Source organism: Penaeus japonicus, unplaced genomic scaffold, assembly GCF_977035675.1.
Source record: "Penaeus japonicus unplaced genomic scaffold, GWHDUDI00000001_assembly GWHDUDI00000042, whole genome shotgun sequence".
Lineage (NCBI taxonomy): Eukaryota > Metazoa > Arthropoda > Malacostraca > Decapoda > Penaeidae > Penaeus > Penaeus japonicus.
The window spans coordinates 21,221,719-21,241,718 of NW_028234444.1; the positions used below are offsets into that span (position 1 = coordinate 21,221,719).

The 20,000-nt window shown below is 32.8% G+C and overlaps 1 protein-coding gene across 2 annotated transcripts in view; it reads left to right on the forward strand.

The window, feature by feature from the left end:
* The first annotated feature begins 3,385 nt into the window (after positions 1-3,385).
* Positions 3,386-20,000, forward strand: part of LOC122262853 (uncharacterized) — a 35,644-nt gene continuing 19,029 nt past the window's right edge. The window contains exons 1-3 of one of the 2 annotated variants that reach the window (XR_006224019.2): positions 3,386-3,523; positions 8,535-11,169; positions 11,819-12,002. Coding sequence is in view for 1 of the 2 variants with exons in the window: in XM_043031044.2 (XP_042886978.2) it covers positions 8,590-11,169 (2,580 nt within the window). In the remaining variant the exon portion in view is untranslated. The remainder of the gene's footprint in view (positions 3,524-8,534; positions 11,170-11,818; positions 12,003-20,000) is intronic. The other variant, XM_043031044.2, reaches the window with a different exon arrangement.

The window sequence follows — 20,000 nt, forward strand, 5'->3', positions numbered from 1 at the left end:
GGGAAAGAAAAAAAAAAAGAGAGGAGGAGAGGAGGGGGAGGGGAGAGAGAGAGAGAGAGGGGAGGGGGGAGGGAGGGAGGGAGGGGGGGAGGAGAGGAGAGGAAGAGAGGGAGAGAGAGAGGAGAGAGACAGGGGGAAGGAGAGGAGAGAGGCCCGAGGAGAAAAAGAAAGAGAGAGAAGGGAAAGAGAAGAAGAAAAGAAAGAAAAGGAAGAGCGAGAGAGGAGAGGGAGGAGAGAGAGGAGGGAGGAGCGGAGAGAAGATGAGGAGAGAGAGGAGAGAGAGAGAGAGAGGGAGGGAGGGAGGGAGGGAGAGAGAGAGAGAGAGAGAGAGAGAAGAGAGAGGGAGGGAGAGAGAGGGAGAGAAGAGAGAGGGAGAGCGCGAGAGGGAGGGAGAGAGAGAGGTAGAGAGGAATGGACAGAAAGACAGAGAGAGGGGGGGAGGGGTGGGGGAGAGAGGGAGAGGATGAGAGAGAGAGAGAGAGCGAGGAGAGAGAGAAGGAGAGAGGGAGAGAGAGGAGAGATGAGAGAGAGAGAGAGGAGAGGAGTAGGCCCAGGGAACTGGGAGAGAGAGAGAGAGACGAGAGAGGGAGAGGGAGAGAGAGGAGAGAGAGAGAGAGGGAGAAGAGAGAGAGAGGGAGAGGAGGGGAGAGGAGGGAGGGGAGAGATGAGAGAGGTAGAGTAGAGAGAGGGAGGAGAGGGGAAGAGAGGGGGGCGGGAGGGGGGAGAGTAGAGAGAGATGAGAGAGCAAAAGAGAGAGGAGAGAGAGATGGAGCGCAAGAGAGAGGAGACAGATGAGAGGAGACAGATGAGCGCAAGAGAAAAAAGTGAAAGAGAACAGAGAAAGAGAAAGAGAAAGAGAGAGAAAAAAGTGAATGAGAGAGAGAGCGAGAGAAGCGAGGGAGAGGAGGCGGAGAGGAGGAGGAGGGAGGGGGAAGAGCAGAGAGAGAGAGAGAGAGAGAAGAGAGAGAAGAGAGAGAGAGGAAGAGTGAGATGAGTGGGAGAGAGAGAAGAGAGATGAGAGAGAGCAAGAGAGGGGGCCGGGTGCGGTGAGAGGCGGAGGGCGGGAGGCGATAATATATATTATATATATATACTATATCTAGAGAGAGAGAGAGAGAGAGAGAGAGGGAAGGGAGGGAGGGTGGAAGAGGGAGAGAGAGAGAGAGAGAGGAGAGAGAGATCTTATTTAGAGATCTAGAGAGAGAGATGAGAGAGAGAGAGAGGGAGGGGGGAGGGAGGCGATGGGAGGGCGAGAGAGAGAGGAGGGAGTGAGAGGGATAGAGCGAGATGCGGAGAGAGAGAGGAGACGGAGAGAGAGAGAGAGAGAGCGGGGAGGAAGGAGGGCGGGAGAGAGAGGAGAGAGAGATGAGAGAGAGAGGGAGGAGAGAGAGAGAGATGCTAGAGAGGAGGAGAGAGAGAGAGAGAGGAGAGGGAGTGAGGGAGGGGAGGGCGAGAGAGACGAGCGATATAGATGGATGAGAGAGGGGAGAGAGAGAGAGGGGGAGAGGAGAGAGAGCATATATAGATCGATAGAGATAGAGAGAGAGAGAGAGAGAGATAGGAGGATGAGAGGATGAGAGATAAGAGAGGAGAGAGATGAGAGGTGAGATGGTCGCGAGAGAGAGAGAGAGAGAGAGAGGAGAGAGAGTAGAGCGAGGAGAGAGGAGAGGAGAGAGAAGAGACAAGGAGAGAGAGAGAAGAAGAGGAGAGAGAGAGAGAGAGAGATGGGGAGGAGAGAGGATTGGGAGAGATGAGGAGGGAGGAGAGAGACGAATGCCATAAAGATGAGAGAGGAGAAAGAGAGATTAGAGAGAGAGAGAGAGGTGAGAGAGAGAGAGAGCGAGACGAGAGAGAGGAGAGGACTGATGGAGAGAAGGAGAAGAGAGGGAGAGTTCGAGAGGAGAGTGGGAGGAGAGAGAGCGAGCGAGAGAGAGGAGAGATGAGGGAGTGAGAGCGACGAGGATTGATGAGAGAAGGAGAGAGGAGGAGGGAGGGAGGGAGGAGGGAGTGCTGGAGGGAGGGAGGGAGGGAGGAGAGAGGAGAGAGACGGTGAGAGAGAGAGAATAGAGAGGAGAGAGAGAGCGAGGGAGCGAGAAGCTGAGGGAGATTGAGGGAGGAGAAGAGAGAGAGATCGATATTTTGAGAGAGAGATCGAGAGAGACCAGAGAGACTGAGAGGAGACAGAGAGAGAGAGAGAGAGAGCGAATGCGCGAGAGGGCAAGAGAACGGAGAAAGAGACGAGAACGAGAAAGAGGAAGTGGCAGCGAGAAGAGAGAGAGAGAGAGAGAGAGTAGAGAGGTAGAGGGAGGGGAGGAGGGAGGGCGGGAGGGACGGAGGACGAGGAGAGAGAAAGAATGCAGAGAGAGAGAGAGAGAGAGAGAGAGAGAGAGAGGAGGAGAGAGAGGAGAGAGGATGAGAGAGGAGAGAGAGAGAGGAGAGGACGAGGCGGAGAGAGAGAGAGAGAGAGAGAGAGAGAGGGGGGTGGGGAGAGGGAGAGGGAGGGACGGGAAATATATATATATAAATATATTTATTATATATATATATATATTTATTATTTATATAGAGAGAGAGAGAAGAGAGAGAGAGAAGAGAGAGGAGGGAGGAGGAGAGAGAGAGAGAGAGAGGGAGGGGAGGGAAGAGAGCGAGAAGGGAGAGAGATGAGAGGGAGAGAGCCAGAGAGATGGAGAGAGAGAGAGAGAGGGAGGAGAGAGAGAGAGAGGAGAGTGCTGGCAACGGAGAGAGAGAGGAGAGGAGAGAGAGAGAGTGAGAGGAGAGAGAGCCAAGAGGACTGGCGAGAGAGGAGGAGAGAGATGAGAGAGAGAGAGAAGATGAGGAGAGAGTAGAGAGAGAGAGAAATAAGCGGAGAGAGAGATGAGCGGAGAGAGAGAGAGAGAGAGAGAGAGAGAGAGAGAGAGAGAGAGAGAGAGAGAGAGAGAGACGTCAGTTATCGATTGATTGCCATTTAATGATCGGACAATGATAATAACAAGCATACAATAACAATATGATGATAATGGTAACAATGATTATAAGGAGGTAAAGAAAGAGCAAGGTATACAAGTATATGTTTTTTTGTAGATTAAAGAAATACATAGACATCTGTATCATATATTTGTGGTACAGGTTAATACATTAATGACTATTATATGATTCTAATTCACATCACATTTCATACATATGTGTCCTTTCTCACTACATCATGGCTACACATACCAGTAGAGTATATATATCTATCACACTACGAAAAGTACAAAAATCAAAGTCAAAAAGGGAAAAAAAAAATGACACAAGCGAAGTCAAAGTCAAAGTCGAAGCCGAAGCCGAAGTCAAAGCCGAAGCCGAAGCCGAAGCCGAAGCCGCCGCCAACGGCACGGATCCGAACGCAGTGTTGGGCTTGGACAGACAATGTCAACAATAACGAATTTCTTCTCTATTTTCCGTTATTGATCCTCCTTTCCTAGCTCTATCCTCGTCTCCCTTGCGACCCCGAAGGAGGAGGATAACCGAGGATCACCCAGAGGTAAGAAAAGAGAGAGAAAGAAGCGTGGAAGAAGCGTAAAAGAGGGAAATAAAGAAGCGACGCGTGAATCGGGCACAAGAAACGGGGAGTCGAACCGTGTTATGGCGTGCGAGGTTTTCCTAATTTTTTTCTTTTCTTATTGAATGGCGTCGGTTTAATGTTTTTTTTTTTTGACCTTAGGGTGGAGACTTAAGTGTCGGGGTTAAGGGCTTTGGTAGTGGGTTAGATGGTAAAGGAAATAGGGAATTATTAATGGAGTTACTTGACCGGTATCGTTGGGCAAGCGAGACATTTTAATTTATTTTTTATTTTTTTATTTTTTATTTTATTTTTTTTTATAACTTTAGGTGCTCGATGGGTCTTATATTTTGGAGGAAGGGATATATTCCGGTTTTATATCGTGTGGATATGAGTGAGTAGGTGTGATTGGAGGAAGTGAAACGAGTGTAGTCTTAATATAATCGGAATTTGGAAATTGTGCATGACCGGACATTCACATTATGATTTTCAAGCACAACACTGACTGTGTTATTCCTTGCTGGGATGGAATGAGTAGTTTGTGTGTTATTGCGCACTAGGGAAAATTATTCTCCGTGAATTATGAGTATTTCTTGAGCCATCACCTGTGAGGTTTGTTTTATTTAGATTGTTTTTTTATTTTTTTTTATTGGTCATTGGATATTTTCATAAACAACACTGAATCAAAATGTAAAAAAAAAACAAAAAAACATGATATTAGTATCCATTATAGTGTGAATTCAGAGCTGATCAAATTGTCCCAAGTGTTGAGATTGTGCAGTTTAAATACCAAGCAATCCAGCCTTTATTGATAAAACTGAAAAAGGAGTGATTTCAGTCTTTCCATATACAAAGATATATGATTTTCAGAGAGCTAAGCATGTGCAGAAACAAATGTTTTAACAGTGAGGCTATGTCTCACATCTACTTGGGGTCTGCTCCTTGGGGCTTATATGAGTTATATATGGGTAGAATGCATACCATTAACCCATTGATAGCGGATGGCATGATTTGCTGTCAAGGCAGCATTGTTGTTTGGCACCGTGCCGAACAACTTAAACCCACTGTGTACATATTTTATTAAAACTGCGGCCAACAGGTTAGCGCCACAGGCTAGGGCGTTAGTTTGGTTGTCTGATGTTTTGCCCTGAAGACTTTCCCTCTGTGAATATTGTGAATATTGTGAATATTGAGCCATCCAATATCATGCTGATATTGGATGGCTCGACCAGAATGTGTTGAATCATTCTTTTGAGCTTTAAGCCATTCACGCCAGGGTGATTCCGGCTTTGCATGGTCGTAATGCCGGGGTTTTGGAACAGATAAGCCTAATGCCTCAAGACTCTCGGGCGAGCCTGGGCTTCCTGCTTGCTCACCCCGAATGCCGGCCTTACCCAGATATCTCGGCACCGGCGTCTAACACAAAAGCCACAAAACGTGTCAGCACGATATCCGGCGCGAATGGGTTAATGATGAATGATGTGATATCACACCAAGTGGTGGCAGTGCCTGTTCCTGGGGACGAGATATTTTGCCATGACTTTCAATCTGGTCGGCATGCCAGGCGATCGGGAACTTAGTACTTGGCTGCGGCCAGAGTGGTCAGATAGCCTGAGGTGTTGGGGCTTAAGCATTTGAAACACCCTGGTGTTTAGACCATTTGGAGGCAAACAGCTCCAGCGGTAAAGTGTTAATCTACATTCTAAGTTTGTGCCATATGTGTCTCATGATAAACCTTGTTAAAACTGCTCATCTGGATTACCTTTGTAACTCCAAATCATTCCTTTCAGGTTTAGTTTTATTTTCTATGATTTTTGAAAGTATATCATGGTGCCAACAAATAATTTGTAAAAACAATCCAATTGAATATAACAACTGATAACAATAAGAACCTATGTGATATGAATAAGGTGGCGAGGGTTGTCGTCGACATTTTATTCTTCACCAGAAATAAAATAACATGATAAAGGGTGATAATTAACCCACTCACGATGGGGGCATTCCAGCCTTGAATGTCACAATGCCGGGGCTCTCGAACGCTTAGGCCTAAATCAATTAAATGACTGGCACCATATGGTGCCACCCGGCAACCGGGCCCTTGAATGTGCGGTACCGTAGTGTACCACCCGTCCAGAGAGGGTTAAGTAACATTTCATATTAGTCTAAATATTCTATGACATTTGTTATGCCTGCAAGATTAACCCTATGGCGACGATGGGCGTAATGACCGAACTAGCATTCAAGCCAGTTGTTATATGATGTTAGCGGCATCAGTTAAAAATTATAGGGACAGGGAAAATGTTTTCTTCGTCCTCTGGGAAGCACAAACTACCCTAAATGGCATTTTTCCATAAATTGGTCACAAAACAAGGGTTTAAGCAGAATTTGAAACCCTGTAGCTCTGAAGATAGCACTGTTATAGCCATAGTACTTCATATCTGTGTGCGTGCTTTGACTGTGAACAGATGCCGATGCTGCATCACGTACGTATTGATACCCAGTGTTATTTATCGCTGCGTTGCATACGTGTCACACCCATCTTCATTAGGTTATGTTGTAAGTTCTAAAAGATCAAAATGTCTATTTACAAACCTCCAAAACTTATGGTAAGAAGTAAATGTAAGTGCCTTAGAAAATGATTGACTTTTTAAATCATTAAAGATAAAGATTTACCATAACCAATGGACACAACATTACTACCAGCTGCTGTGCAATTTTATATATTATCTACACCTTTCTCTCTCTCTCTCTCTCTCTCTCTCTCTCTCTCTCTCTCTCTCTCTCTCTCTCTCTCTCTCTCTCTCTCTCTCTCTGTGTGTGTGTGTGTGTGTGTGTGTGTGTGTGTGTGTGTGTGTGTGTGTGTGTGTGTGTGTGTGTGTGTGTGTGTGTGTGGGTTTGTGTGTGTGTGTGTGTATGTGTATGTGTATGTGTATGTGTATGTGTATGTGTATGTGTATGTGTATGTGTATGTGTATGTGTATGTGTATGTATGTGTGTGTGTGTGTGTTTACAGTACATCACTGACACTACAGCAGGTTATCAGACAAGGTTTTACCATATTAGTGGACAAACCATTATCTTATACCACTCAAAGAAGTAATGAAGTTTTTTTGTTTTTTTTTACTATCCATGATTAAAAGTTTTGCCAATGAAATAGTGTCTAAATTTAAAGTTATACCCACCAAAAAATAAGAGAAACAAAAAAGCTATTCAATTTATTTACTAGTTCATTTGTATGGAGAAAAAGGTAACCTACCCACAAATATATTCATTCATATATATTTTACATATTGATTTATATGTAGTGAATAATTGAGATATTATTATTTTAAGGTTTTGTACCACATATGAAAGCACAAAGTTATCTAACTTTTTTGACAGAAAGTTGAGTTAGCATTTAATTATCTTTTCAAAGCCCAAACCCTGTTCCTCGCCACCGTTGAATGTCTAAAATTACGTAATGGTTGCCGGATACTCTTTTTCTATGCATGTACAATGACCATTTGGAGTCTTCCCTTATAAGGTAGTGACTTTGGACAACACGATTCTGTAGCTTCGTACATATTTATATTACCTTTTTCTATTGCTTTTTTGTATACGAGGATCTAGTTATTCTTTAACCCTCTCTGGACGGGGGGTACAGTACTGTACCGCGCATTCAAAAGCCCAGTGGCCGGGCGGCACAGTATTGTGCCAGCCATTTAATTGATTTAGGCCTAATAATTCGAACGCCTCGGCATTGGGACATTCAAGGCTGGAATGCCCCCGTCGTAAGTGGGTTAAAGTATGAACAAATTGATCAAAGTCACCATGGTTTACAGTGTATGTTCAATTGCTTGATAAGTTCTGTGTTCTTACAATCCTTTTTGTGTGTGTGTGTGTGTGTGTGTGTGTGTGTGTGTGTGTGTGTGTGTGTGTGTGTGTGTGTGTGTGTGTGTGTGTGTGTGTGTGTGTGTGTGTGTGTGTGTGTGTGTATGTGTACGCGCGCCCATATCTACTCAGGTGAACATATGCCGATGCTGAATCACATATTTATTGACACCCTGCGTTACACACTTTTCACTGTGTTGGTGGAAACTTTCCAGCTTTGATGCTATGTTGTTATGTAGCTTTTTTACCTACCTTCTTGAGACATACATTTGATAGTACTATTTACCTTTAACAATATGTGTTTAATTATTTTAAAATTTATGTAGAGAGATATAGCCTATTTGGAATCTGGGTTGCAGTAGACTGCCTGTCGAATTGACTGCCTAAGTTATTGATTACTTGACAGAGATAGAGAAACTAAATGACAAATGACTACTAGTAATATAACAGTTATTATAAAGTGCAAGTGGGTGCAGTTTTCAACCCTGGAGAGCGATGCCAACAATATGTGGTTTAGAAATTTTTTGTAACATTGTATGTATACCAGTAATTATGTATGTCATTACAAAGTATAGACGATTAAGTCCAATACTACAGCAGCTATAGAGGAAACTTTAAAATTAGTGGATGCAATATATGGGCCGGTCAGCCATCAATTAATTATGCTATATATATTGTGTTCAGAATAATGTTTATACTTTGATACCACATTTTAATAATTTGACAGGATTACAAAGCTTAGGAAGAAGACCTTATGCAAAGAGTTATAGATCACCCTGTAACTGCAGGCTTTTGTGATATAGTTGAACTTGATTCCTTTTATTAACCTTTTCTTCCTTATATTCTTCCTTCAGCCCTTCCATCCATCCTTCATTTATTCTATTCTTCCTGCTTTCTTAACTTCTTGCCTTCTTTTTTTTCATTCTGTTCTCTTTTCTGTTTGTCCTTCCTGCCTTCCTGTTGTCCCTTTCTTTTACCATCTTTTACCTCGAGCACCACACAAACCTGAATACAACAACTCTGTGTAATGATAAGGAAGACTCGGCTACAAGTGGAGTAATGGTAAATCAACCTTTGCTCTATATTGTCTTTTAAGGGTTAATCAATATCATAACCTTTTCAGAAATGCCCAGCAAGTGACCCAGACGACCATCACAGCTACCATTGAAATAGGCGCGATGGACAACAGCATGTATTACCAGTACAACCGATTTACTGACAAGAGCAAATCAGAGCACGAAGGCTACGCGACAGCCCCTCCACCGACAACCACGGCACAGAATTCGGGCCAGTTTGGCAAATTCGGGGGAAACACGATGCAGAGGCCATCACAGTACCAAGGGTCATACAATTCCATGGACACACAGGAGTCCAACCAGCCCAAGTTTGGAAATACGTCCCAGAGACCGCCAACATACGGTGAGTCCGGTGATGCAAGCAAGACGGACGCATCCCAGACAGACAGGTATGGAAGTGGATCGCAAAAGCAAGGACAGTATGACACGTCTTACGAAATGATGGACGCGCAGAATTCGAATCGATACGGGAGTGGTTATGGAAATCCGTACATGATGGGCGGCTACTACGATGACTACGGGCACTCGGGATACTATAGTGACTATGGGATGTATAGTGGTTATGGATATTCACATCCATCTGAGAGGTATGGAGAGATGGATTACTATAGTGGTTCAAATGTGCAGGAAGGTTATGGGAATTCCAATCAGTCTACAAACTATGGAAATGGGAATCAATCAAATAAGTTTGGCAACAAGGACCAAACTGAGGAATATGGAAATTATATGTCCAATAGATTTACAAATAAGAGCCAAGGGGAGAACTATGGCACCCCACCTCCGCCACCAGGCAGATTTGGAGGCAAGGATCAGCCGAGCAACTATGAGCCCCCACCCCCACCCCCACCCAGTAGGTTTGGGAATAAGGATCCACCAGGGAACTACGGAACACCACCTCCCCCACCAAGCCGGTTTGGCAGCAAAGAGCCTCCAAATATTTACGGCACGCCACCTCCCCCGCCGAGCCGGTTTGGGAATAAGGAACAGACGAGCAATTACGGAACCCAGCCGCCCCCGCCTGCCCGTTTTGGAAGCAAGGACCAAATGGACAACTATGGAACTCCACCCCCTCCCCCGCCAGGACGCTTTGGAAGCAAGGAGCCGCCAAACAACTATGACCAGCCACCCCCTCCACCTAGTCGCTTTGGCAGCAAGGACCAGCCAAACAACTACTCCAACCCTCCCCCTCCACCGAGCAGATTTGGAAACAAAGACCAGGGAGACAGCTTTGGAAAATCTAACGTTCCAGGACGATTTGGAAATAATGACAATGACAGCGGTGGATACGGAAACCCCCCCTTGGGCAGCCGATATGGAAGCAAAGACATGCCAAATAGGTTTGGAAGTAATGACCAGGGGGATAACTACTCCGGCTCGTATCCACCCAACCGCTTTGGGAATTCAGAATACTCGGAGAACTATGGCAATCAAAACCAAGGAAGCAGGCTAGGTAACTCCGGCCCCTCAAATAAGTTTGGAAACTCGGAACAGATGAACAGGTTTGGTAATGATGGCCCCCCAGAGAACTATGGGGGGAACCAAGGCTACTCTAACAGGTATGGTGGTGCAAATGACTCCAATGAGTATGGAAATCCAGACCAGATGGACAGGTTTGGAAAACCACCACAACATAACAAATCAAATATGTCCAACTCATCAAATGCACCCAACACATCACAAAGCCTACTTGGAATGCCAAACATGAATCAGCAAAGTAATTTCGGAAACAACGCGAACAAACAGCAACAACAACAGAAGCAACAGCAGCAGCATAACACACCAACACAGAGCTTACTGGGCTTACCCAATTCAGGAAAGCAAAACTCAATGGGAAACATGGGGCAGAAATTCAACCCTGCACCTGGGCTCTTGGATCTGCCCGGCAGCAACCAGATGAACAAATTTGGGAATGGGAACCAGAAGCAGCAGCAGCCATTTGGCATAATGCCAAGTCTGCTGGGCTTTCCTGATGCAGACATGTTCAACAAATTCACAAGTGCCATGCAGAAAATGGCACAGGCTCAGTTCAACCCCTCAGGTGGCTTGCTGCCACCTCCCGATATGGGCAAAATGGACCGAGGCAGTGGAAAGACGGCGGAGATTGCCCCTCCACCCAGCATGGCCCCTTGCAAGGAGCCTGAGCGCTTCAATGAGCTCCCCAAGAAGCCAGTGATTCAGTCCAAGAAGCCGCCTGTGCAACAAGCCCCGCCCAAGAACCCTTCACAGATGGGCATGCAACCTGTGAGGGGTCTTCAGGCACAGCTCCTCAGCCTTCAGGCACAAATCCAGAACAGAGGCTTAGCTGCAGGTCCACCTGAAGAGCCAGGGAAGAACACAGTGCGCTTCGATCTCCTGACCGGGAAGATGATCGGTCAGAAGCCGCCCCCAATGACCTTCCAGAGGGGGGGGAAAGGAGGGCCAGCCCAGGCACGTTTCAGCAAACGGGCCGGGCTTGGCATGAAGTCGGCCATGAGCGAGGGCCAGTTTGGCAAGGGATTTAAGGGACAGAAGCAGATGAACAAGATGGCCATGAAGATGGGAAAGAATAAAGGTCAAATGAATAAGGCACAGATGAACAAGCCCATGAAGCAAGGCCAGTTTAACAAGGCCAACATGAAGATGGGCCAGAAGATGGGGCAGTTCAACCAGTCGATGGCGTACCAGAATCCATGGGCCAAGAAGGTAAGACCGTTTGTGTAATGTCTTCTCCTTCCCCTTGTCCTTTCCCACTCTCCTTTTGCTAGTTCTGATAGTAGTGAAGCATGGCTGTGGGATGATACTTTGACAGGTCCAAGGTTAGAGTGTAGCTGCAAACAAAAGAGCACAGGGATGGGCAAAAGGGGTTTTAGAAAAAATAGGTAAGAAAGTGTATCCAATCCTCGTGATTGGTACAATCACATAATATTATAGAGACTGATTATTATTTTTTTTTTTCATGTTATTTTTCAAAATATCTTCAAGAGTTAATCTCATTAGGGAATGAAAGACCAGCTTTAGGGTGGACACAGATGTACCTAGAGCAACCAAGGAAATTTATTTATTACATGTCTTGTTGCAGTTATTTTATGCATTTTTTGTTGAAAGATGATAAAGAAACAGGGACAAGAGTCAGTTTCCTGAGCAGAAATGAGGAAGGCAAAGTTTTATTGCAATTTACCATCAAGTAGAGGGAGTTTGTTTTGGTCACCATCAAGGAGAGTGAGTTTGATTTGCTTACTCTCTCTCCTTATCCTCTATTTCTTGTCTCCTCTTTATTGGTATCATACCTCTTCTCAACCACAGGGCCACATCAGCCCCCAGTCTATCATGTTTCAGGTTCCCTTCTTGCCAGGTTCAACGTGTTGCTGTCGAGGATTGGGTTGCACTGGTGCCGTGAGCCCCCTTCTGCCACCGCCACCACTACTCTCCAGGCAGATAAACCAGGCTTCAGATACAGCTAGGCACCAGGAGAATGATGCCTCCCCTCCCCACTGTGGTGCCATAAGCAGCATAATGCATGGCAGGATGTTCAGATAGTATGTAACATACTTATGAACTTGCAATATCTTTTGGATATTAAAAAGTAAACGCTAAGAAAATCGTTACTGGGAAAGATGAGAGAATCACACTGAGAAATACAGTCATAATGTTTGGGTACCCTCTCAAAGGTGTATCAGTTTTCCTGGTTCCTAGTTGTGTCCGAACTCTTGAGACCATAATGCATTGATTGCATGAGCTGTTGTCGCACAGGATAGAGATCAATTATTCCACTCTGGGGTATTGATCTACTAACCTGCTGTAGAGGGGTCTGTTTGCAACAAGGTCTTTATCTCCCCCTCCCTCCCACCTTTCGTTTATTTACTCTAATGTTTCCCAGAGAGAGCTGTCCAGAGTACCGAATATAAGGAGAAAGACAGAGCGTGCACACATATCTTTATAGACACTCTCGTGAAGGCTAGAGCACACCTGGGAGGAGGAGGAGGAGGAGGAGGAGGAGGAGGAGGGCGGCTGAGAAAGCATCTTGAAACAGATCCCCCTACTGAAACTCATCATTCCATCCCGTCAACATGCCCTTGTCAGAGTTACAGAGGCCTGCCTAATACGTTGGCTATGTGTCTGCAGCAAAGGAAGAGTGATTCAGAAAGCATTGGCAATGAATCGGTGGCATCTGTGAGGGCAGATACTCTTCCTTTTCTGATGCATTTCAAGGGAATGTATTCATTTTCTGCTGGGAATTACTGTAATAACAGCTGAAATGTTTACTATATATATATATATATATATATATATATATATATATATATATATGTATATATCTATATATCTATATATATGTATAGTTATATATATTAATACACACACATATATGTATCATATGTATATTTGTAGGATTCTATATATCTATATATATGTATAATATCTATATATATGTATATATCTATATAATATATATATATATATTATATTTTATATTATATATTATAATGTATATATATCTATATAGATATGTTATATATATATGTATATATATATATTATATTTATAGATATATATGTATATATATATATAATATATATATTTATATATATATATATTGATTTATATATTCATATATATATATATATATATATTTATAATATATATATAAATCTATATATATTATATTGAAGATTTATTTATTTTATATATACTTATTTTATTTATTTATTTATATAGTTACATATTTATTTATTTAATATACATATTTATTTATTTATATATACATATTGTATTTATTTAAGATGTATTAAATATTTTTTAGAGTTCCTATATAATATATATATATATATATATATATGATTTTATTATTTTATATATATATATATATATATATTTTATTATATTTATATTATATAATTATATTTTCTTAGGTTTAAATTTGTTATATTTTTTATAGATAGTATTTAATATATGATTATATAATTTTATATATATATTTTATATATATAAATTATTTATACATATGTATACATGATATTATACAGCTATATGATATATTATATATATGTATATGTTTATATATGTATATATATGTATAATAGTATATTAAATATATATATAAAATATATATATATAATTTATATATATATAAATATAATATTATAACTCTATTTATATATATATATAATATTTAATATTATATATTTATTTAATGTATGTTGTTATATATGTAGAATGTATGTATATTATTATTATATGTAAGTATATATATATGTATGTATGTATGAATGTATTTATGAATATTTATATATTTATATATATATATTATAATATTAGAAATATATATATGTTTGTATGTTTTTATTTTATAGTGTATTATATATATGTTAGATATATATATATGTTATATGTATGATATATTTATATATATTGCATATATATGGTATATATCTGTATATATTTTATGTGTATATTATATTAGATAATTTTTTATCTTTTTTTTAATATTATATATATATTGTCTATATATATATATATGTATATAGATTTTATATATAGATTGATACTTTTTTTATATATTATATATTTTATAATGTTATATGCATATATATATGTGTAAATATATGTTTATATGATTGGTTTATTTTTATAATTAATATATATATATATAGGTTATATAGTTTAAATATATATCTTTTATATATTGCGCTATTGTTTTTTTTTTATAGAGGATGATAATATACACAACAAATATATATAGTATACATAATATATTTTTTTATTTATTATTATATATAGATATTGTTTTATATATAGATAAGATATATATATTTATATTATTGTAAATATATTGGTATATATTTATTTATATATATATATAATATATATTATATATATAGAAAAGTTTATGTATAAATATTTATATATATATATATATATATAGAAAAGATATGTTTAATATAATATATATATATATATATATATATATTTAGATATTATTTATTTATTGATACACACATAGATAATAGTTAGATAGAATAATTTTTGTTCTTAGATTTAGATATATTTATATATATATATATATATATTTTTATATATATATATTTGATACTATATATTTATATCATATATTATGCGAATATATTTTATTTTTATTGTATTTATTGTCATTTATAATATAGATAATATATATATATATATTAGTTATATATTTGTATGTGATATTTATATATTATAGTAGATTATTTTTTTGTATGTAGAGCTACATATATATATATAGAGATGTAATTATTGATTATGATATTTGTATGTAGATATATGATATTTTGATATAATATTTTTATTTTTAGTTAGATTATCTATTTAGTTATAGATAATATATATATATATATACAATGTATATATTTTATTATATATAGATATATATTATATATATATATATATATATATGATAGATATAGATATATAATACATATCTTTTTATATATAATTACTATATTTATTATATATATTATTTTGATATTTATATACATTATATATATGAAGTATATATGTATTTATCTATAAATTTTAATTAATATATATATAGATATATGTATATCTTACATATGATATAATGATATATTATGATATATTTTTATATATTTATGATATATGTATGCATATTACTGAATATATTGATTATGTATGCATATATATGTATGCATATATATGTATATTAGATAAATGTTGTATTATAATATGATATAGTTTTATTTTATTATGTTCTATTTATTTTCATATTTATTCGGTATATGTATGATATATATGTATTTATATGATATATGTATGCTATAAATGTATATTATGATATATGTATGATAATATATGGTATCTGATGATATATGTATGCTATATATGTACTATATGATATATGTATGCATTATATGGATATTATATGATATAGTATGATTTATTTGTTTATATATGATATTGGATGGCATATAGATGTATATATATGATATATGTATGAATTATGTTATAATGATATATGTATGCATATTTTTGTATATATATGTATTTGTATGTATATATGTATATATGATATATGTATGGGATTATATGTTTTATAGTTTTATGTATGTATTGATGTATATATTATGTTATATGGTTTGCATATTATGTTTATATATGATATATGTATGCCATATATATGTATAGATAGATGATATGTAGGATTTATATGGTAATATATTGATATCTGGTATGATATTATGTTTATATTATGATATATGTATGCATATATATGTATATATATGATATATGTATGCATATATATGTATATATATGATATATGTATGCATATATATGTATATATATGATATATGTATGCATATATATGTATATATATGATATATGTATGCATATATATGTATATATATGATATATGTATGCATATATATGTATATATATCATATATATACATATATATGTATTATATTGATCTATGTGTGCTTATTATGTTTATATTTGATTGATGTTATGCCTGATATAGGTATATATATGATTTTTGGATGCATATCATAGTTTATATATGCTATATGATACATATATATGTTATATATGATCTATGTTGGCATATATATATGTTTATATATGATATATTTATGAATTATTATGTTTATTTAATAATGTAAATATTTCTAATATATATGTCATTATTATACCTATATATGTATATATATATATTTTATATTTATTTTATTTTGATTTTTATATTATACATTTATGTGATATTATTTTTAGATTGTAAATATATTTATTTAGTTTGTTTTTCTTTATATATATATTTTTATTATATTATATATATTAATATACGTTATTATTATGCATATATAATATATATATATATATTTAGTATATTATATATATATATGTATTTATGTTATAAAATATATATATTATTAATATTTATAATTAATTTAGAGTTATATATTTATTATAGATTAATATAATAGATGTCTATTATATATATATATATAATATACAATAGATATATATATAGATATTTTATTGATCTATTTATATATATATATTTATATATATATGATTTATGTAAATATTATATATATTATATATTATGTTTATATATATAGATATATTTTATTATATTATATTTATATATTATGTATAATCTATATGGATTATATATATATATAATTTTAATTATTATTGTCTCTAGTAGTATACATATACATACGTAGTTTTTTTAGACATAGAAATTTGTTGACATATAATATTTAGAGCTTATAAATATTTATATAGTATATATATTTTTGATATTTATATATTTTATAATATGATAGATATTATAGATAGAAGATATATGTATATATATATATATACTATTGAGATATTATATATATTAAATATATATAAATATATATAAATATTATACTTTTTAACTTCTACAATTTTTATACATTGTAATTTTTATATTTTATATAGTCGTATATAGATATAATATTTATTTATATATATTATATATAGTTTTGTAGTTTATTTAAAGTAAGATAACAAAATATATTCATTATATATTAATATATCTATAAATTCATTTAATGTATAATACATATTATTGTATAATATTACAACTACATTTTATGATATTATGTATATATAAATATAGTATTTATATATTGCATATATGATGCATAGTATATAAGTTTCTTACGTTATATATACATATGTTATATATATATGTATACCATCATGTTATAATGCAAATTTTTATTATATATATATATTAGATATAAATTTTTTAATTATATATATGAAATATTATACACAATATTTATTCTTATTTAAATATATATATATATTTTTATTTATATATATATTTATATTTTTAATATGTATATATAAGTTTTATAATTTGTATGTATATATGTATATATACATATGTATATATATATATGTATATATACATATGTATATATACCTATATATACATATGTATATATTCCTATATATATATTGTATTTATATACTATATTTTATAATATAATACATATAAATACATATCTATACATATTTATATCTATTGTATAATATATTATATATATATTTATATTATATATATTTATATATATATATAAATACTAATGTGTGTGTGTGTGTGATGTATGTTGTATATATCATGTGTATATATATACAATTTATATATATATCTATTATTATTATATATAATATATATTATATTTATATATATAAATAATATATTACATTTAGATATATATACATTATATACATACATCTATTTACATATTATATATTATAACATGATATGTATATATGGTTTATGTATATATAAGATATTTATATATTATATTATTATAATCATATTATATTTATATATAATTTATATATCTATCTTAATACAGATAATATCATGTTTATGTATATATATATTTATGTTTTAAATATATTTATCTATATATTTATATTTATCTATATATTGTATATATATGGTATACTATCTATGTAAGTTTATATATATATATAAAGAGTTGTTTATATATAATTTTTTTCTATATTCATTTATATAGATGATATATCATTATATACATATAGCTTATATATGTATATTATTTATTCCATAAAAATTTTATTATATATAATTCTATTATATATTTATACTATTGATTTATATATATATTATATATTTTTATATAGTTAATATTATATGATGTATAATATTTGGTCTTATATGTTTTTTTTTTTTTTTAATTACATTATATATATATATATTAAGATATATACATTATATACATTATATATATATATATATATATATGTATATATATATATTATATACATATTATTATATATTTTATTTATTTATATATATTTTACATAAAATATATATATATATATATATATTTATACATAATATATAATGTATCGTTTATATATATTATACATTCTATATATTATATATATAATATATCTATATATATATATATATTGATTCATATTTATAATATATATTTCTGTTATTATATATATATGTGTGTGTGTCTGTATATATTATAATATATTCTTATATATATAGTAATTTTGTTTCTATATATAATTATTTAGTTATTATATATATTTATATATATATATATATCTAAAATAATATATATAAATATATATTTCTATCAGATATATATATTTATTTCTATTTATATATATATGTATATAAGAACTTTATTATAAAAATTTACATAAAATATATATCTATATATATATAATATATATATATATATTTATGTAATATGTATATATAAATATCTGTGATACATAAAATTTAAATTCATATATTTATACATTATGCATATATTGATATAAATTTATATATTATAAATAATTCATACTATATATATATATGTAATATATATATGAATATAATATAATTATATATAAATTATATATATATCTACATATATATATAATATTATATACATTATATATACATACATATATATATATATATAATATTAATATATAATATAACATATTAATATATAAATATATATACATAAATATATATATATAATATATACAATATAGACATAAACTCTGATATTTATATATGTATTATATATAAGTATATATGAGATATATATATTATATGTATATATATATAATATCATATATATATTTATTTATTTATTATGTAATAATAATATTACTTAATTATTGTACATGTATTTTTATATATATCATGTACATATATTTATATATATATATATATATATATATGCTTATAATATATATAAAAGTATATAGATATGTATATAACTATGGTTATATATATAAATTATATATATATATATATATACATATATAAATATACATCAGTTCATAAGCCTATGCATATGCATATATAAATTTAACGTTCACATATATAATAAATATATATGCGTATAAGACATAAAATATATATATAAATATATGAATATATATATATAGTCGATATATATATATTGAGATTGATATATATATATATATATATAATTTATATATTATATTAATGAAGTTTAATTTATATAATATATATATATTATATCATATGAAAGTATACCTGCTAATATGTATATATATATGGATATATATTATATATATTATGATATATATATATTTAATAATATATATTTATTATATATAAGAGAATATATACATTTATATATATATAAATATATTATATAAATATATATATATAATTATAGATTATATATAGTATATTTATATTTGTAATATATAAATACATATAACATATATATATTAATATGATATATTATACATATACCATATAATATATATATATATAATATATATAGTTATAATATATATATATATATTTATATATATATATATATATATATATATATATTCATATATATATATATTATATATACATGATATGTAGTATGTATATATAATATACTTATATCTTATATATAATAAATACATATGTATATATCATTTATATACATACATATGATATAGTAATATAAAACTGTGTATTT